The following is a 21,613-nucleotide window of genomic DNA, read 5'->3' as shown; positions in this document are numbered from 1 at the left end:
GTTACGCAGGCTGGAGTACAGTGGCGCAATGTCAGCTCACTGCAACCTCCACCTCCTGGGTTCAAGCGATTCTCTTGCCTCAACCTCCTAAGTAGCTAGGACTACAGCCACGTGCTGCCATGCCCATCTAATTTTTTGTATTTTTAGTAGACACGGGGTTTCATTGTGTTAGCAAGGATAGTCTTGATCTCTTGACCTCGTGATCCGCCCAAAGTGCTGGGATTACAGGCTTGAGCCACCATGCCTGGCCCCTGTTACCATTTTCTAATTTATCATTAGAATGTTAGAGACTTCGCTCTTCTTAAAAGTCAGGATTTGTACTGAATTATCTCTTGTGAAGTCACTTGAAAACCTAGGACATAGCTTGACTGGTACATTTATACATCAAACAATAATATTATATGAGAGTATGATAGTAACAGTCTATACAGAACCTAAGTCTAACAATAAAGAATATAAGACAAAAAGCAATTGATACTTGTCTATCAAAGAGAATTATCTGGATATGTGGTGTTAAACATGGTAGAAAGCATTTGGAGCCCAAATGTTATGAAAAGATTATAAATAGGACTTACTCACTCTAAATGAATTTGTCTTCTGGCTCGGGCAAATGACATTCCAGGGTACTGAGAGAACTTGAGAATGAGGTCACTGAACTGCTCTCAGTGATCCATAAAGAACTGTGGCCAGTGGACTATGTTCCAGAGAGCCGATGTTAAAATCATCAATTTTTCCCAATTACCCTGTTTTTTTAAAGTTTATTGCAAAAAAGTTTAAGCAGTTTCACTTTGGCAATTATCTTACAGATGGTACTATGTAGTTCATATTTTATCACATCAGGAGATGTACTTTTAGTAATGCTAAAACTGAGCAATGGGTTCAGATGGTGACAGTCTGATCCACCATAAAGTTTCCCATCGACCTTAAACTTAATTGTTTTACCATCCATTGATGAACATTGCCTGATTCAGTCATTTCACTAGAGATGACAAAAAGGTGATTTTGAATCTGTCATTCCTTTCGTATTTTTTATTGGCTAGAGTAGTTTTATAGAGAATACTGTCATTCATTCACCACAGATTTGGGTGTTAGAATACTCTGAAGTACAAATCATACCACAGATACAGAATAAATGCTTAATTCTTTTAATTATAGAGGAAAAAATAAGATACCCTAGGAACTTTCAATGGTATCTCATGAGTTATTTTCCTCCCTCCCCCTCCCTTTACATATGTGTGTATATAAATATATATGTTTACATTTGTATACGGACACACACTCTCTTCTAGTATCTGAGAAACTAATGGATTTAATGTTTTCTATATGTCTTATTTAGTTCTACACATTTTTTTAAATGCTCAATTGACCATCTGTGGCCCCTTCTGGGTGATATCTCTTAACATCACTAAAATAGTTTGTGAGAGCTTCCTTACTTCCTGGTGTAACAAGATATGCCACCCAACTGGTACATTTGCTAACAAAGACCTGACATTTCTACCAAGGATATTGGTTCTTTTTAGAGAGGAACGGTTCTTAGAGACTACAATCTGGATGCTAGGGGTGCTCCTTAACATTGGATTGTTGTTGCTTCTAGGCCTTTTTGGTGGACAGAATTAACTCATTATTTTATTTATTTATTGAGACAGGATCCTGCTCTGTTGCCTATACTAGAATGTAGTGCTGTGATCACAACTTACTACAGTCTCAACCTCCTAGGCTCAAGTGATTCTCTTGATTCAGCCTTCCAAGTAGCCGGGACTACAAGTGCATGATACCACACTCAGCTAATCAAAAAAAAATTTTTTTTTGTAGAGACAGGGTCCAACTATGTTTTCCAGGCTGGTCTCAAGCTCCTAGGCTCAAGTGATCCTCCTGCCTCGGCCTCCCAAAGTGCTGGGATTATGAGCCACTGTGCCTGGCCTAACTCGTTATTTTTAGTCAGCAAACACTTCTAGATTAGAAACATACCTTCTTGACTATATTGAGGAGACCAAGTGTTTATTGAATGGCATTTTACAAAAGTTATCCAAGTATTGCTTTGCATTATTTACTTCCAGCAATAATCACAAAACTCATTTTTCCCCTTACATAATGTAATCTTTGTTCTTAAATTAAAATATTCTTGCACAAGATCATTCTTCTAACCATTGTCTGTGTAATGATTACCATAGCTACTGCTAGCTGAAACAATTTGCTCCTACATTTTGGCTTTCATTAAATTTGAGAGAGAACTTTCATTATACTCTCATTATTCGATGGGCATGCCTATATAGTGGTGTGCCTTCTCATACTGACATAGTTCATTGCAGTCCAGACCATATGATCCAAACTACAAATCAAGAGGGAAGATATGATTCAATTCTATAAAATGGTGATTCAACACTCATCAGATTCACTTTTACTGGGGACCTGCCATGGGTTAACCATTGTGGGAAACAGTAATTAGGCATGATCTTTGCCATCAGGAAGCTTATCTATGAGTAGCATAGATTAGGAGAGATAAATATTAATTCTTTACCAGACCTAAGGATATTAATGATAGTGGGATTTGAAACTTAACATAAGCTTAACTTATGGAACACTTCTTTATATAGTAAGCAATAACCTATCAAAAGTCAATATCCTAGAAGGTAGTCAGGTGGAAATGATCTATGTGAATTATAAATCCCTTAAAGAGTACTGAGGATAATTAGGATACTCTATATATCTCTGTATATTCCTATATATTTCTAACTTACAGAAGTTGCAATCTCAGAACGACAGATGCAAACTGCTGAGATGCAATAACAAGGGTACTGACTCAGAGGAGTCTTGGTTTTTAGAAAAGTTCTTTTATTTCTTAAGAATAAACTGTTAGTGCATCACAGATGGTTTCAATAAGCCTCACTAAATGAAAGGAAAAAGAGAACTAATTACACCCAAAAATTGGAGTGGAAACTTTTTATAGATGGTCTTAGTTTGGAAATTGAATTAAGAAATGAGAAAATGTTGGCCAGAGATGATGCATATTTTGTATAATTCAGAGTTTGACTCTCATTAGGGTACTCTAGTATTATGACATTTCTCCAGTTTGAGGTTTATTACATTCTTTATATGCATGCTTTGTGAAAAACATTATGCTAGGCACTCTTTGGAGACAGGGGGAGGGACAGGAGAAAGTAGCAATAAATAAGACAAAGACACTAAATGGAGATGGGGATAGGGGAGGAGAAAAACATATCCCCATCAATTAAATTGATTGTAATGAAGTCACGAAAATAGACTTGTAGCAATTTACTGCAGTATATCATAATACAGAATTTTAAAACTGTTAAGGTGAAATTACAGACAAGCTGTTGTGTGAATGTGAAGGGGAGAGAGAATAATCCTGAATTGTAGTGATTAGGAAAGTCTTCAAGGAGGAGGTGGCATTTGAACTAAGCCTTGGAAGATAAGAAACATCTCAGTGGTAGGAATGTAAGAAGAAAGGCATTCCAATTGAGGGAATGAGGTGCTCCAGGGAAATGGCCAATGTGATGGGAGATGAAACTGAAAAGTTAAGGTTAGGGCCAAATTATAAAAATCCACACATACCATACTAATCAGTAAGTCTGGATTTTAATTGTCCTTCCCTTAGATGCTTTCTGTAGGCCAACAGCCTTTATTTTAAATTATCTTGAGTACTACATCAATAAATAACAGTGCTTTTCTCCTTCACATTTCAGAACATATGCCCTTCTTTACAACATCTTTAATAAGACCCCACCTAATTTGTTCCTTGTGAGCCAGGAGGCTGATTTTCAAGTTTCTAATAAGAGAAATTGCTAGCACTATAAATTGTCATTCCTTATATTCTACAAAGAATCATAACTATCTGAATATATTAGCATTTAATGTTACTCTAAGTTATTCAAGGAATACTCAAATGATATTTGTGAATATCATTCAGCATAAACAGGACAGAAATGAATAAATACTACCCTGATACCTTTGTTTGCCGTTTCCTCTACTAATATTTGTAAATTTGATATTGCAGAGTAGTCTGTTTCCTGAATTGAATCTTTATTCTTGAATCTGTCTTTCATGAAAATTCTATAATCTTATAAAGAATAGTACATTATTTATTGTTCAACAAAATGTTGTCGCTAGTAATTGATGAATAATAAAATATCTTAAAGTTTGATGATATCATACAAGTATCATAAAAGCTAGTATTCAGTTGAAATGGTCAATGATATTTCTTTAAAAATTTGATCGGATTTTATTTTTTATTTTTGGAGACAGGGTCTCGCTTAACCTCCCAGACTCAAGCAATCCTCCCACCTCAGCCTCCTGAGTAGCTGGGACTACAGGCATGTGCCACCATGCCCAGATAATTTTTTTATTTTTTGTAAAGTCAGGGTCTCACTATGTTGCCCAGGCTAGTCTCAAACTCCTGGGCTCAAGCAGTCCATCCACCTTAGCCTCCCAAAGTGCTGGGATTACAGAAGTAAGCAGTCATGCCCCTCCAGATTTTTTTTTTTTTTTTTTGCCCTATATTCTGCCCACTTCCTAGCATTTCACAACTATATCTTTCTTTGTTCTATTCTTCTCATATTTAGCACACAATTGTCAATCATATTATTTCAATACAGGGCTTATTATACTTGGGCTAAGCATTATTCATTGTTTTAAAATCTTATCACACACTGGAATGTATCTTTTTTTTTTTTTTTTTGAGACAGTCTTGCTCTGTTGCCAGGCTGGAGTGCAGTGGTGTGATCTTGGCTCACTGCATCCTCCACCTCCCATGTTCAAGTGATTCTCCTGCCTCAGCCTCCCGAGTAGCTGGGACTACAGGCATGCACCACCACACCCGGCTAATTTTTGGAATTTTAGTAAAGACAGGGTTTCACCATGATGGCCAGGATGATCTCGATCTCTTGACCTCGTGATCCACCAGCCTCCCAAAGTGCTGATATTACAGGCGTGAGCCACCACAATCAGTCTGGAATATATCTTAGACTTAGATTTATTTAGATATTGAATTCAACTTTGAGAGATTGCTGTTATATTAGAAATGGAACCGATCTAGTATGCCTGTCCTGAATTGTTTCCCACAGTAGATGTTTTATTTGTCTAGTGTAGTTTTTGCCATGAGCCATGATTTCACTTAGAATTTAAGTGGCTTAATCAATCCACAGCTATGCATTAGTCACCTATTGCATGAAAATTGTGTATTTATATAGTTCTCCCCTATCTTTTTCCTAAACTCCAGAGGGGTGTGTACTACTGCCATGGAGACATTTCTGCTTAGGTATCAGCTATCTCAAAACTAACGTGGTCAACCACAAACTCTTAGTTTCTTCACTAACTTGTTCCTCTGCTAGTTTATTCCTCTTAATAAGTAGCACCACTGTCCACCCAGTGATTTGAGCCAAAAACATAGGAATCATTCTTGAATTCTCAGTTTCCAAATTTATTCCCACAGTCCAGCTACATTATCAGCAAGTCCTGGTGACTCTTCCTCTGAGCAGTATCCACCACCTGCCCACAGTCCTCTGTTCTGCTCCTGCCACCCCAGGCCAACCCCCAGTTCCCTCTCCTGGGCTTCTGCTCCTGTTCCTATCTTGCCTTCCGATGTTTAACATACATTCCCAACAAGAAGCCAGAGTGATCTTTTTTTTCTTTTTTTTTGAGATGGAGTTTCACTCTTGTTACCCAGGCTGGAGTGCAATGGCGCGATCTCGGCTCACAGCAACCTCTGCCTCCTGGGTTCAGGCAATTCTCCTGCCTCAGCCTCCTGAGTAGCTGGGATTACAGGCACGTGCCACCATGCCCAGCTAATTTTTTGCATTTTTAGTAGAGACGGGGTTTCACCATGTTGACCAGGATGGTCTCGATCTCTTGACCTCGCGATCCACCCGCCTCAGCCTCCCAAGGCTTGAGCCACTGCACCCAGCCAGAGTGATCTTTTTAAAGCATAAGTTCGCCTTGTCAATTTCTTGCTTTAAACTCTCCAAAGGCTTCCCATTACACTTAAAATAAAACCCCACTGCTTACCTTGGCTGCCGAAACTGTATCTGATCTGGCCCCTGCCTTCTCTCCAATTTTACATCACTCATGGTTCTTCCCTACAATCGAATCACACAGGTCTTATTTCTCCTTCTCCATTTCCCCAGGCCTATTCTTGCCATGGAGACTTTGCACAGTTACTTTCCTTTGCCTGGAACATTTTGTCCTTTCCATTAGTCTAAAGTAAAGTAATTTAAGTAGTCACTCACATGCACACACCCACGAAATTAAGTAGTCACCTTAATAATGTGGCGTATTTTATTGTCATCAGTTTTCACAGCACTTCTCAGTATATGAAATTATCTTTTCATTGTTTACGTTCTGCCTTGTCCCCCCACCGGATACACTCAGATATGAACATGGTGACAGTGGCGACCTCATGTTTACTGTTGTCTCCCCAGCATCTGGAATAGTGCCAGGCCCATACTAGATCTTCAGTGGGTATTGAATGAGTGGTGTTTGAATGAACTGTGACAAATGGTATGTGTGTTTCCATTAACAGCAGTATTGAAATGGTTCTTTTGATGCCATTAATATTATTTTAATAGGGTAACAGAGTTCTGTATTTCTCTCTTGTTTATGCTTTAGATACGAAGCCCCACAGATTGCATTACGTTGTGGGATTATGCTGAGAGAATGTATTCGACATGAACCACTTGCCAAAATCATCCTCTTTTCTAATCAATTCAGAGATTTCTTTAAGTATGTGGAGTTGTCAACATTTGATATTGCTTCAGATGCCTTTGCTACTTTTAAGGTAATTTATTTTTCTAAATCAGGTAGGCCATTTATAGTCACTTGGCCGCTGAAGGGACAATTTAATTTTAAAAAGCAAGAAATTTTATTTCTTAGGCCTCGGCGTAGCCAACCATGTATGATGTGGCTCATAAGAGGCATCTGTAAATAGAATGCAGTCTATGAGGCCAGTCTGTCCTATTGCAGAAAAACAACTCAAAATATTTGTCACAGGCTCAAATGGAATGAATTCCAGTATATACACTTTTGCAACAAAGACATATGTAGTGCTCTGTGTGTGGCATGCCGTCATTTATGTTAAAAGCGGGTTAAAGGGCATAAGCTTCCACTTAAGATACATATACACTGAATACCTCTGGAAGAATGCATAGAAAACAGCAACAGTGATTACTTCTGGGGAAAGGAACTAGGTAGTGAAGGGAGATGGAGAATTTCATCTTTGAATGTGAAGGGCATCATGTTATTTTATGAATGTAATTTTTAAATGTCCACATGGTAAAACAAAATAGTAATACATGATATTGCAGTTTTTCATAATCATCTACAGTTTGATCATGTATTATCTACTTTGTCACTATGTAGGAACTTGTAGGATGAAGTATATCCACATTGTTAGGTCACTGACTACCAGAACTTTTTACTTTGAAAAATTCAAACTCTACCTCTATACTTATTTTGTCTTTTTGGTTTTTTTTCCCCTTTTTGTGGAGAATGGGGTCTCACTATATTGCTCAGCCAGGTCTTGAACTCCTCAGCTCAAGCTATCCTCCCACCTCTGCCTCCCTAAGACCTGGGATTACAGGCGTAAGCCACAGCCCCTGGCCCTCTACCTCTATACTTATTAAACAATAACTCCCCATTTCCTCCTCCCTCCAGCCCCTGACAACCATTTTACTTTTGATTTCTGTGTTTAATCATCAAAAAGATGTTCAGAGAATATATCAGAAAAGAGTGCAGCTAATTTGCAGACAAGCACACCAACACTTATTAATCAGATGAGTGATGTTACATTTCAGGTTTCTATTTTAGAAAACCTTTTACTTAGACTTACGATCCTGCTATTATTTAACATATTTTGAACTTGGTATCAATGTGTATGACATGTTTATTTTTCAATAATGGCAAACTTTTATCTTTCAAGGGCAGATAAAAGTTTTGGAAACAAAAACCTATTTGACATTTCAGTTAGTGCATAAGGTGGGTGATCAAGTTAGCTAGAATTATTTGGGGGCATAATGATTATCATAAAAATAAATTTTAAGATATAAATAAAATACACATGATTTTCTTCAGTGTCTACCAAATCAGCTCTGAAGGCCATTTTAGAAGAGGAATTCCAAAAATATTATAAGCTGACAATGTAATAGCAGCATTGAAAAAAAATAGGCTTTCAGTTTGAAAAAGTAGATAAGACTCATTTAAGGTGTGTGTGTGTGTGTGTGTGTGTGTGTGTATATATGTATATCAGATTCATCAGATATATATACACACACACATTTTCTGATTCATTTCTTTAAAAGCATTTTAACAATTTACATAATTCCAAATTAATTCATACTTTTTTCAGGATATACATATATAACTTTTTTACAAGTTTTACTTAATTGTAATCCATGTATGAATTATTATTTTTATATATTATCTTACATACATATTTCAATAACATTGGTAGAGTTCATATACTAATATTAATACATACTCCAATCTTATTACTTTATGAACAGTGTTTGAAAGTTGCCTATGACTTAGATAATAAATAGTTCTTTTTAAATAGCTCTCCAGTGGTGGAAAAAGGGGAAAGCAGTGGTTTGCTGTGCTGAAAACTACCTATTATCCACAGACTAGGAAGTTACCCAGCCTGTTCTGAGAAGGTGCCATAAGTCTGTTGAAAGGTCACATGGTCACAGAGAGTGTGAGAGAGTGTTAGAGTCGGTAAAGGGTGGGAGATGTCAGTGGAGTTAAAGGAAGCTGGGACTTAGGGAGAAGAATGCCTGGCTCCTGGCGGAGGGTGAGGGACAGGGCATGGTCTCTGTGGAGGCGGAACCTGCAGTCTCAGCAGTCAGACGGATTTGTTGTGATGAAGAAGATCAAACAGTGGTGGGTGGTTAAAGGGGAGGCAAGTCCTGGCAGCTGCCTGGGACATGATCTATAATAGCAACCAGGCCATCTCTGGAAATACAGTGAGCTAAGGAAAATCGAATTGATGAAAATTCTGCAGGGAGAATACTCTTTGAGAATGATGGGAATATTTGGAAGCCACTTGGGGTGGGCTGGGGGTAGATTCCAGGACAGCCTTAAGCAACAGCAGCTGGTTGTCCACAGCTGCCAAGGAGCACGGTGAGCCCAGTTAACTGCAGCAGTTTTTGAGACAAAGTCTTACTTCATCACTTAGGCTTGAGTCCAGTGGTACAATCTAAGCTCATTGCAGCCTTGAACTCCCAGGCTCAGGTGATCCTCCCACCTCAGCCTCCCAGGTAGCTGGGACCACAGGCACATACCACCACACCCAGCTAATTTTTGTATTTTTAGTAGAGATGGGGTTTTGCCATGTTGGCCGGGCTGGTCTTGAACTCCTGACTTCAAGTGATCCACCCACCTTGGCCCTTCCCAAAGTGCCTGGGATTACCAGTGTGAGCCACTGGACCCAGCCACTGTGGCATTTTTGTCATAGCAGGAGGGTGTTTGGGTTTTGGACCAGCACTGAATTGCCTGAGACAACAGAGGAAATGCCATCATTTCCACCAAAGTCTCAGGGAAACCTGCAACAAACACAAGGCCTCTAGCAACTGCGTTTGAAAGGACAGTGTTCGCAGCCTGCTTGGGTGTTCACAGGCCTCCATTCAGCGTGCTGGAGAAGGGAAGGAGCGTTAAGGAGAGATGAAGTATAAAGAGTAGGAGGGAGGCTTGGGGTAAGGAAAGCAAAATCTCAGGAGAATGAGGGAAGGAAGGAAGGAAGTAAAGGAGGGAGGGAAGGCTTGGGAACAGACTCCAAGAAATGACTGCTGGGTGGAGGCAGGGGCGGTGAGGGCAACAGCATGGCTCTGGGCTTGGAGTGCTGGAAATGCCAGGAGCAGCCATGTCTCACTCCAGCAGACAAAAATTGTACAGCGGCTAGAGATGAGCCCCCAAAAAGGTGGATATGGAGCATATGGTAAGATAGGCCTTGGTTGCATCAAACATGAAGAATGACGTTAAGTACAAAGGATGATTCCATTTCTTTCTACCAAAATGTCTGTGTCTAAACTACTAAGGAGGTGTTTGCTAATAATAGACATTACAGTCCCAGTTTTTTTTCTTTCCTATCAGATGACTCTTCACTGCCATGGAAACAAGTAAATTCATTTTTTAAAAAACCGCAAGTAAGACTTCACATAATTACAAACATAGAACAAACACTAATTCAGGGAAAAAGCAAATACTTAATGAAAATGTATTTCTGAAAATTTCCCCAAAGGTTTTTAAACATTTAATACAATAAAATGCACTTGATAGTAATTTCTCGTTGTCATACATTAAGCCCAATTTGATTTTCAGAAATAATATTGAATCACAAAAATAAATGATGATGTTTTAATTTGTATTTAAGCCAATTTTCCATTGAGTTTAAGTCAATCCTTTAAAGTCTAAATAATCATAAAAAGTTTTCTAGTATGCTGCCAGTATTGGAAACACCAATTTTCTATATTTTACCAAATGTTTATGATTAATATAATGTAACAATAACCATAAATCACTTTTTTTTTAAGTAGTTGGTTTCTTTCTTTCTTTCTTTTTTGAGACAGAGTCTCACACTGTCACCAGGGCTGGAGTGCAATGGCATGATCTCCACTCACTGCAACCTCCGCCTACTAGGTTCACGAAATTCTCCTGCCTCAGCCTCCCAAGTAGCTGGGATTACAGGTGCACACTACCATACCTGGCTAATTTTTTTGTATTTTTGGTAGAGACTGAGTTTCACTATGTGAACTCCTGACCTCGTGATCCGCCTGCCTCAGACACCCAAAGTGCCTGGATTACAGGCTTGAGCCACCACACCTGGCCAATTAGCTGGTTTCAAAGGGTTTTGTTTGGTTGGTTGATTGACTTGATTTTGGCATTGGCTTTGGGTTTTTATAACCTCCTACTCTAGTCTTTTTGGTTTTGAGCTATTAAAGAAATTGTTGCCCAGTTTAGTTATTAATATTGTAACATTATTTATGTTTTCAGCATAGATTTGTCTACCAATAGTCCTTTCTCAAAAAATGATTCCTTACAACCATAATCTCTTTCATCCCTCCCTCTAAAAAGTCCCACAATAGGAATGATTTGAATTCCATCTTTCTCTGCCACCTGATAAGCTGGATGTCCTTGAGCAATTTAGTTAACCTTTGGGTTTTACTTTTTCACATCTGTGAAACGAAGAATCATGGACCTGTGAAGATGAAAAACCACGTTTGTAAAGTGCTCAGCACACTCCCCAGCGCACAGTCAGCCCTCTTAACAGCAACTGTGGCTGGCTCCTCACCCTTTTATGTCCCTGCACTCACCCAAGTTTTTCCAAGCAGAATTCACTAAAAATATCACTATCTGATTTTTGGCATTATAGTTATACTATGCAAAACTTAGGGTTAAAAACAGAATCTTTAGGAGGTAGGATGAAAGAGTACACTATTTGAAATAAGGTTTTTAAATTCTAAATTCTTTAACGTTTGAACTTTACTTTTCTTCACAATTTTCTGTCTTTTCCTTCTTGGGTAGGATCTTAGCTGGGTGTGTGTGTGGGTGTGTGTGTGTGTGTGTGTGTGTGTGTTTTACTCACGTGATCTATAATGCAGCGATTATATTTACTTATGTCTTATATGCACATAAGCCTGTGTGTATGTATATATGGTTTGTACATACACTTATTATGCAGATAAATTTGAGGGTGTATCTATGTATCAATCCTATTACACACTTAAGTGGAAATGTGGGCGTGAGAAAGGGAATGTGTGCATTGCTTTTTGGCTGTATCCATGATATATATGTATGCTGCAGGAGCCCCACCCTATTAGGGTTTTCTAATACTGGATTTTTAAGCTCTTTCAAGGTTTTTTTGCCCTTGGAATTTGAAAGTCTTGGTTTTAACTTAACTCCCTCTTGATCCCTTTTTCGCTGGGATAACACTAATGTATGATGCAACCTTTCTAGGCAGCACTGGTCTGCAAACTGCTCCTTTTGTTGCCACTGGGGCTTTGTGCACTGGGCCTGCAGTGTGGGAAACCCACACCTCACTTTCAAGGCTGATGATAGCTGTAGCAGGTGAAGAACTCCCACGGGTGGGTGCAGTGATCCACAGTGTCTGCTGTAGCCCACAGAAAGAGCTCCATCTGGCCTGGGTCCGCTCAGAAAATTCCTATAACAGCTCATGGGGTTTCTATGACCTTAGGGGAGAGGTGCTTGAATACACGACACCAATATTATCCTTTTAAAAAAAAGAGTAGGGACCTCAAAGGACCCTGTGGAACTACCTTACTCTTTTACTCTTACAGGCCAGGAATGGAAGCCCTGTAAATGGTTTTCCCATTTTAGAACTCCAGTTACAGAGCAGTACTGAGTGCTCTGCTCCAACTCAAAACAAAGCAAAACAAAACAAGACACTACCATGTTTCCACTGACAGGCCCAGTAGTTGATCAAGTTGTGTGATAACAAGCAATAGGGAACTAAGAGCCACTCTTAATGGTTTTTGAGCTTGAAAATTATAGTACACAATGCTTTAAATATTTTACTTTTCTAAAAATTAAAGTAGAAATGAGTGGGTATCTGTTGCTATCTGCCTTTTCTTTGTGAGGTGTTCTGTATCTTTTATATACTTTTCAGAAACTTTAATTAAATATGTATTAAAGAATAAGAATTTGTTTTGGAAAACTTTAAAATTCTTATTATGTTTTTAATTAAATTTTTTATGGCACCTAGACAGGGTATTTAGCCTCTAAGCATATCAAAGGGATTAAGTGATGCTTGTTTTCCTACAACGTTAAGGTGAATTAAGGATATAATTTAGGTATGAGTTGAAGACAGTCAGATGTTTTTTCATGCTTTTGTTCAGTTTTCTGCAAGTTTATATCTGCCATAAGATAGGGCTACCCATCTTCAACTTTGAAAGGATGCATTGTGCTGCTCGGTAACGTGCACAACACCTCACACCCCATTAACCCACGGGCAGGGACAGTACTGGTTTGACACCGCTAAATGGCAGTTCTATGCTTCCAGTATCTGAAGCGCCTTTATTTTTAAAGTGGTTAAGAAAAAAATAAAAGGTTTAAATTCTTTGAAAATATGTTATCTTGTGAGATATTGTTTTAAGCCATTCAGAGTTCATTTTAAAAAAAGATTAGTTATTGGCTGGGCGTGGTGGCTCAAGCCTGTAATCCTAGCACTTTGGGAGGCCAAGGTGGGTGGATCACTAGGTCAAGAGATTGAGACCATCCTGGTCAACATGGTGAAACCCCGTTTCTACTAAAAATACAAAAAATTAGCTGGGCATGGTGGCACGTGCCTGTAATCCCAGCTACTCAGGAGGCTGAGGCAGGAGAATTGCCTGAACCCAGGAGGTGGAGGTTGCGGTGAGCCGAGATCGCGCCATTGCACTCCAGCCTGGGCAACAAGAGCAAAACTCCGTCTCAAAAAAAAAGATTAGTTATTAATGACATTTGAAAACAATCATATACTTTATTTGAATATTTATGATATCATAATCACAATGTAGAGTTCATGGCTTAAAGAAATATGAACTCATCTCAGGTTCCATTTGTTTCACCAGTTAAATAATTTCTATCATAAATCTAACAATATGAATTTCAAACACTAGGTTTAACACTAGGGTTTTCTTTCCTAACATGAAACAAACTTGTATTTCACAACTTAAGCTAAGGTAGGAATGGAAATAATTTTGTGGTGTAACTGAAAATGTCCTTCTGCAACTTCTATATGTTCTTAACCCTTAGAAAAGAGACATTTATAATATTAATAGCTATAACAATTTTTGTTTGGTTTTTCTTTTTCTAGGATTTACTCACCAGACATAAAGCATTGGTAGCAGACTTCTTAGAACAAAATTATGACACGGTAAGTAGAAATCATTTTTAAAGACTTTACTGCTTTCTCTTTCCCTCCCTCTTAGATCTATGAGCACTTGCCCCTGTGAATTATCCACAAGAGAAATCAATCGTATTCAGCCATACTCCTGATTTGTCTGTTTACGGGGTCATCACGAAACTATATGGAAAATTGAGGATGGTGGGAGGTCAGAGCTTTCGCCTTTTTCACATCTCTTCCTGTGATGCTCTGAAGCTCCAGGAAATGACGAGCACCTGCCTGCTTTGATGTTGCTCTTAGTAGGAAACTCCAAAGGAAGAGAATCCCACCTTCACTGTCTACTTGGTTGATAACTGCTCTTACTTAGTAGCAAAAATACCAAAAGTATTTTTATCTTACAACTCTCTTCCCTGACGATAAAGAGTGAATCCAACTCACCCTTTTGAGATTTGGTTGAAATGTCACTCTTTAGGAAGCTTTCCCTAATCCCACCCCTCCCAAAACACGCATCCTACCTCTCCCCACTGCCCCCTACCCACCACTTGTCTCTCTCTCTCTCTCTCTCTCTCTCTCTCTCTCTGTCTCTCTCTCTCTCACTCCCCTCTTCCCCCGCTCCTCCTCCCCCTCCATCTTTCCTCTCTCTCTCTGGCTTCTTCTTGTTTTTTACATTGTATTATTATGGTGTGTCTGTATCTTTCTGGCTGGTCCTAAGAGGCAGATCTTATCTGCTGGACACAGGGTTTAGAGCACAGTGTGGACTTTAGAGTCTGCATGCTTGCTTGCCTTCAAGACCTGCCTCCTTACTAACTCTGCGGCCCTGGGCAAGTCACTACACCTAGTGCAAAATGAAGATAGCAATAATACCTGCATCATAGGAGGGAATTTGACAAGATTTAAAATTTTTAGCACAGTACCACAATAAGTACTCAGTATTAGTGTTTATCAGTATTACTTGTTTTCCTAATACCTAATTCAGTGTCATGCATTTGGTGGTGACAGTTCCATCGAAGAGCAACTAACTACGCTTTTACTAAATGTATAAGCAATAGAAACAGAATGATTAAAGTATAATATAGCACAAACCTAGAAGCAAAACTTCACAAGTTTTGTTTTAGTGTCGGTTCAGATGCTCTAGCTCAGTGCTGTCCAGTAGAAATATAGTGTAAGCCAGAAATGAGAGCCACTGTGTAACTTAAAATTTTCTAGTTAGCCACACAAAAAGGTAAAAAGAAACAGGTAAAATTAATTTTAATAATATATATTTATTTAACCCAATATATAAAAAATGTTATTTTATTGTACAATCAATATGGAAAATGATAATCGCCTCTCAGTCTTTTGGCTAAGATGAAGTGAAAAATGGTTGAGCTATTTTACATCCTTTTTTCATACTGAGTCTTTGAGATCTGATGTGTATTTAACACTTAGAGCACATCTCAGTTTGGACTAGCCACATTTCAAGTGCTCAGCAGCCACATATGGCCCTATGTTGGAGAGCATGCCTCTAAACTAGGACTTAGGGAAGGGGGACTCTCTGATCCTCATGCCAGCAGCAGCCAGAGTTATTTTTTGCTGGGATTTTTGGCATTATTACGTGTGTTAGTTAATGTTGCTACTCTATCCCCATCACCCAGTCTAGTGCCTGATACATAACAGCAGCAATGTTATCTGCTGTCTTAAAGGAGCATTTAACTGTTTATATTATTGATGCCCAAACCAAGAAGTTCTAAATGTTTGTGTGTGTGTGTGTATATATATATATATATATATGTGTGTGTGTGTATGTGTGTGTGTGTGTATATATATATATATTATGATGAGTGGATTTTTTTGTCTTCGTCTATTAAAAGCAAAAAACAATTTCATGTGTATATGATATTTATGGTAGTAATAAGTAAATTAAGATAAAGTATCTTTATTGATTGAAATCTTTAGTATTGAATTAAATTATATGTACTTACAAAGAGAAATATATTTTTGATGATAACTATGACTTTATGCCTTCCCAACAGTATGCAGTATAGTTGGGCACATAATAGGCATATGGACCAGTGGTAGCCAACAAGTATTAATAATAGTCTTCAAGGAGTCTCTGAACCATGTATACTCTAGACAAACTTGCAATGTACTCAACAAATGCTGGGAAGGTGTGGCCCCCACTACCTATCAGTAGTATATCTTCACAATCCAAATCACAAAAATTTAACTATTTCTTTTTTAATTATAAATAAAATAAATTTTATTTTTCCAGGTGTCCTTCAATTTAAGATTAAGTATTAGCAATATAATAAAATCAAAAGTGATTTTTATGTCCTCAGGTTATTTTTTAAAAATCCATAGAATCAACTAGAGTATTTAAGTGTAAAATGTGAGGGAAGAATGATTTTTTAAATTGATACATAATAATTATATGTGTTTATGGGGTACACTGGATATGTTGATATATGCATACAATTTGTAATGATAACATCAGGTGATCAGGATGCCCATCGCCTCAAATATTTATCATTTCTTTGTGTTGGAAACTTCTGAAACCTTCTCTTCTAGCTATTTTGAAATATACAGTAAATTATTAACTATAGTCACCCTACTGTGCTGTTAAATGCTAAAACTTATTTCTTCTAACTGTATTTTTATACCTGTTAACCAACCTTTTTTCTTCTCCTCTGCCTCCTGTCTTCCTCAGCCTCTGATAACCTCATTCTACTGCAAGGAGAATAATTTTTATTGCCAGAGGAATCCCAAAACATAAAGACTGAAAGAAAATTGTATATTTTTGAGTTTAGGAAACAAGCTGTTAATATATAACTTGGTTGTTCAGTAACTGTATGTGCTAGATGGAATGTTAAGGAAAGATGCATTAGATATCACGCTTATAAGAAATGAAAAATTTAAAAGGCTAAGATAACATGGAAAAATCTACAGTATCAACTAATTACTAATCTCTCCTATAGAATGAATGAGGTAAATGTGTTGTGCAATAACGCTTTGCATTCAGGGATAATGCACAACAATTTGAGAGACTAAGAAATTCATTCTTTTCAACTCCTTATTTACCTAATTTTGGTTTTATATCCGTATGTCACTTCTTGTGTAATTTAGCAATTTCCCAGTTGCTGAGGCTCCTGCATTGGCCTGAGTACAAGCCCTGAGAACTTGTGCCTCTTCAAACTCTTTTCCTTTCTTTCCTTTCTTTTTTTTTGTGACAGAGTCTCGCTCTGTTGCCCAGGCTGGAATACAGTGGTGTGATCTCGGCTCACTGCAACTTCTACTTCCAGGGTTCAAGTGATTCTCCTCAGCCTCCCAAGTAGCTGGGACTCTACACATCCACCACCATGGCAGGCTAATTTTTCTATTTTTAGTAGAGATGGGGTTTCACCATGTTGGCTAAGCTGGTCTTGATCTCCTGACCTTGTGATCTGCCTGCCTCAGCCTCCCAAAGGCGTAGTTTTTATTTCTTCAGCAGTACACCATGAAACTGGAGCACATGATGCATGACTCTAAAGTAATAAACCTGGTAGACTGGGGACAGATCATACCGTATACATGTATTTACATTTTATAGTTACTATTCAAATTTATCACAAGGCTTGTTGGATGCATTTAATGATCCACAAAATTCTCCTTGTGTTTCAGGATAAAATAAATAAGTCATTCATATAAAAGAGCATAATTACTGTGATTTTAATATGAGCTACACCTTTATATTTTTACTTTTCACTTCATTAATTCTCTGTTGGTGATTGTCAGCGGGCACAGTTTGCCCTCATTACACAGCTGCACACACACACCCCTTGCAATTGACTCTCCGAGGGCTGGTAGTCTGTCACCCTCTTCATTCAGTTCCTGATCTCTTGCCCTCCATCCTGGCTGCGGTTGTTCCTTCCACTTCAGTGCTCTCTGAGCTGTGTGCCCACACATGGTGGAAGCGAATGCTGAGCCTCCCCAGAGGCCAGCACTCTGTGTTAAACTGAAGGGCCTAGGCCATGGTTGGTGACCACATTAGGAAACAGGACTGCATGCACCAGTGTCCCCAGCTTCCGATGAGAGTGAAGTGCTCCAGAGAAACCAGTTGGGCTTAATGAGCTGTCATGCAGCAAAGGTTGCCTCCTTCTTCATCTGTTCATGCAGTGAATTGGACAGTCCTACTCTTTATGGCTTGCCAAGTGAAGCCTTAAATGTATTTAATATTTTTCCAGATTGTGGACCCATAGCCACCAACAAGGCTGCTTCCATAAAGATTTCTTTAAAATGGCACAAAATGAGTTCTCTTGCAACTTTTACTAGTTTTATTCAAAGTGATTTTGAACTCAAAATTACTTAGTTTTTCTACTCATTTTCTAATTTGCGGATCTAAAATAAAATAGGGGAGGATGTCTCTTGTAACTCTTGACCTCCCTGTCCCCGCGTCTTCACCTTAAAGGAGGATGGTAAAATGGCTAGAAGGAGGGAATTTGCTCCTGAATAAGAGAGCAAGCAAGCCTAATACAGAGAATGCACTGCTGCTTTTACACTCTAATGTATTTTTCTTTTCATTAGATTTTTGAAGACTATGAGAAATTGCTTCAGTCTGAGAATTATGTGACTAAGAGGCAATCTTTAAAGGTAATATCAAATTCCTTTAAGTCAGTGTCCCTGTAAGTTGATATCTCATTAGCAAATGATGGGTCTGTTAGCATTTGAGTAAACACAGAAAAATTAAAATAACTTTTTTTATAACTTGAGAGGTATTTACTATGTTTTATGTTATGACTGTATTTTATAGCAAAATAATATAAGTGTCCTGTCTTACCTTTGGAAGTAACAATATACATAAGTACACGATAAGTATAATTTAGAATATTTCTACTGAGGCCAGGCATCTTGGCTCACACCTGTTTGACTGAGACAGGCAGATCCCTTACTTTGGGAGGCCGAGGCAGGCAGATCACCTGAGGTCAGGAGTTTGAGACCAGCCTGGCCAATGTGGCAAAACCCCATCTCTACCAAAAATACAAAAATTAGCTGGGCGTGGTGGTGGGCACCTGTAATCCCAGCTACTCAGGAGGCAGAGGCAGGAGAATCGCTTGAAACCAGGGGGTGGAGGTTGCAGTGAGCTGAGATTGCACCATTGCACTCGAGCCTGGGCAACAAGAGCAAAACTCTGTCTCAAAAAAAAAAAAAAAAGTATAAAATGCAAAAATTAAACCTTCTCTCTAAGTTTCAAGCATAGCAATTGATAAATTCTTGTTTATTTATCAATTGATAAATAAATTGATCTCCACTCACTGCAACTTCTGCCTCCTGGGTTCAAGCAATTCTCCTGCCTCAGCCTCCTGAGTAGCTGGAACTATAGGCACACACCACTACAGCCAGATAAGTTTTGTATTTTTAGTAGAGACGGGGTTTCACCATGTTGTCCAGGATAGTCTCGATCTCTTGACCTCATGATCCTCCAACCTCAGCCTCCCCAAGTGCTGGGATTACAGGCGTGGGCCACTGCACCTGACTGATAATTCTTAATATCTTTATTTTTTAGTATAAAATAACTTTTTACTATCAAATTAGATACTTGAAGTGTTATGGGCTTCTGTTTTATGGGAGGCGTTTATCTCCCAGATTTGTAACATATTTTCTTAAATAATTTTGTACACTACATTTCATCACCAGGTCCCATTCCCTGAGTATTTAGGTCAGTCAGTGTTTTCTGACCTAGGTTGATAAAAATACTTCCGCCACCTAACATGACCTGTTCACATTATATTTACAGAAGAGATGGAAACATGAAACATGATTGTTCCTTAAGAATTAGAAGAGAAAAAAAAAGAAAAAATTAAACAGCACTTTGAAAAGAAAAAAGAATTAGAAGAGAAATGTTTTTTAAAAACCAACTCTAACAAACAGATACATGACCCCTATACGAAACTTTGCTTTTCTAAAATACTGCCAGGATTACACTGAAACAGAACCTGGCAAGAGATTAAAAGACAGTGCAGCTAGCTGGAAACAAAAATAAAGTCAATTCTCAATTACCCGTAAATAGCATAGTTTGATGAATTATTGGAGAAGGAGGTGTGAGGGAGGTAATAAGATATTCCATTTAGTCAACAAATATTTATAGGCTTATTCTCCAGATATATGATGACAGCTAACAACAGCTTTGGACCTCACATTCTATTAGTGGAAAACAGACAATAAGACAAATAAATACATAATTTTCAGATGATTTTAAGTACTAAAAAGAAAAGTAGGGAAAGGAGGCAGAAAGCGGTGACTTGGAGGATGGTGGGGAGGTGTGTACCAGAGTAGCTAGACTGTCAGTGAAATCTCTTTGATAAGTTGATCTTTGAACAGAGGGCTAAATTTGTAAAAAATTAAGATGATTCTGATAAGGAGGTGTGTGTGAGTGTGTGTGTGTGTGTAACCAAATTAATTACATCTGCTACTTGAGGTTATGCACCTATTAACTGGCTATTAAAATGACAGAGTAAAACCACATCCATCCATGAGTGGCCCTCCCTCTCTCAGTGGAAAGGTACCTGGAAGCAGCCATGTGGCCTATGGGAGGAGCGAGAGCCCCTGAGGGGAGGGAGATGTGGACGAGAGCTGCATCTCTGCCCTGCAGATCCCACTCAGAATCCCACAAAAACAATGTTTTCAGCAGATGATAAAACTATTTTTAGTGCGGCAACTGGTGTGATGGTCCACCTTGCTGAATGTCACACTTGTATTATTATGTTTTCCTTTTTTTTCTAGATTTGGATATAGTGGCACACACTTGTATTATTTTTACATGCCAAGATGATGGCATTCGTAGAACAATGTATTTGCTTCTAAATTTGGGGTCTAATTTTGTGCTTAGCTAATAAAGTCAATCTGTTTTGTATCACATTTTTGTCAATTTACTTTGCCCACGATCCTGCATCAGCCATGACCTGGTTTCTTTTGGATTTGCACCCTCACTGGGTATTAATGGGAAGGCCATTTTTTAGCCATTCATCCATCACTTTTTATTGAGTTTCCCCTTTGTGTAGAAACTCATACCAGGAGACCTATCTAGAAAAAAGGCCCACAGATATGCTGCTGTCTGGGCTGGAGCCAGTAGTGATGAGACCAAACTATGTGTGGAACTGACCTTTGGGCAGAGATAGTGACCTCTGTGCTGTGTTCTTCCATGTCCAGAAAGCTTGCTAAGAGCAGATGAAGATATGGACGTATCCTGTTTATACAGCTGCATATGTAAAGAATAGAACTCTATTTGTAGGGCTCCACAAGGATAGCCACAATGTGGTAAGCTTGTCCATGGAACAACGAGTAGTGCCCTGAAAGGAAGATGGCAATTGCAGTAGTAAACAGAAGTGATGATGCTCTGAAGGGCCAGCATATAGGAAGTTGCTTGAAAATTCTCCAAATCCTTCCTGTTTTTCAGTGGGAGTCTATCAGATACTGGATCAAAATTGAGAGATTTGCATGAACTAAGGTGATTGAACCAAATTAGGAGGAAGAAAACTGTTTATCTTTCCTACTTACTTACAAATGCCCCAGCCTACTCACGAGACATCTTTTCTGGTTTTCATTAATTTGCCCAGATATACAATTTGGCTGTGATTCCTGCCTAAAATCTCTACAGTTAGGTGTCTCATGGATGTCTGATTTATAGCATGGTAAAACCAAGCACTGATGGGACACTTAAAAAATGCAGATAAATTACCTAAGAATGCAGAAAGTATTAAAATAATTGTTACTGGAGAGATGGCTTTTTTAAATGTTAGATTGTAGGAAGAGATG

At 38.4% G+C, this 21,613-nt stretch overlaps 1 protein-coding gene across 2 annotated transcripts in view; it reads left to right on the top strand.

Annotated features, from left to right (window-relative positions):
* The window catches only part of CAB39L (calcium binding protein 39 like), a 103,171-nt gene that overhangs the window by 48,550 nt on the left and 33,008 nt on the right, over positions 1 to 21,613 (top strand). The window contains exons 5-7 of one of the 2 annotated variants that reach the window (XM_035297878.3): positions 6,622 to 6,790; positions 13,817 to 13,876; positions 18,386 to 18,451. In XM_035297878.3, coding sequence (XP_035153769.1) covers positions 6,622 to 6,790; positions 13,817 to 13,876; positions 18,386 to 18,451 — 295 coding nt within the window. The remainder of the gene's footprint in view (positions 1 to 6,621; positions 6,791 to 13,816; positions 13,877 to 18,385; positions 18,452 to 21,613) is intronic. The other variant, XM_078360214.1, reaches the window with a different exon arrangement.

The sequence above is a fragment of the Callithrix jacchus genome, chromosome 1 (assembly GCF_049354715.1).
Source record: "Callithrix jacchus isolate 240 chromosome 1, calJac240_pri, whole genome shotgun sequence".
Taxonomy (NCBI): domain Eukaryota; kingdom Metazoa; phylum Chordata; class Mammalia; order Primates; family Cebidae; genus Callithrix; species Callithrix jacchus.
Note: the sequence above shows the minus strand (reverse complement) of the source record. Positions and strands in the feature narration are given on the sequence as shown.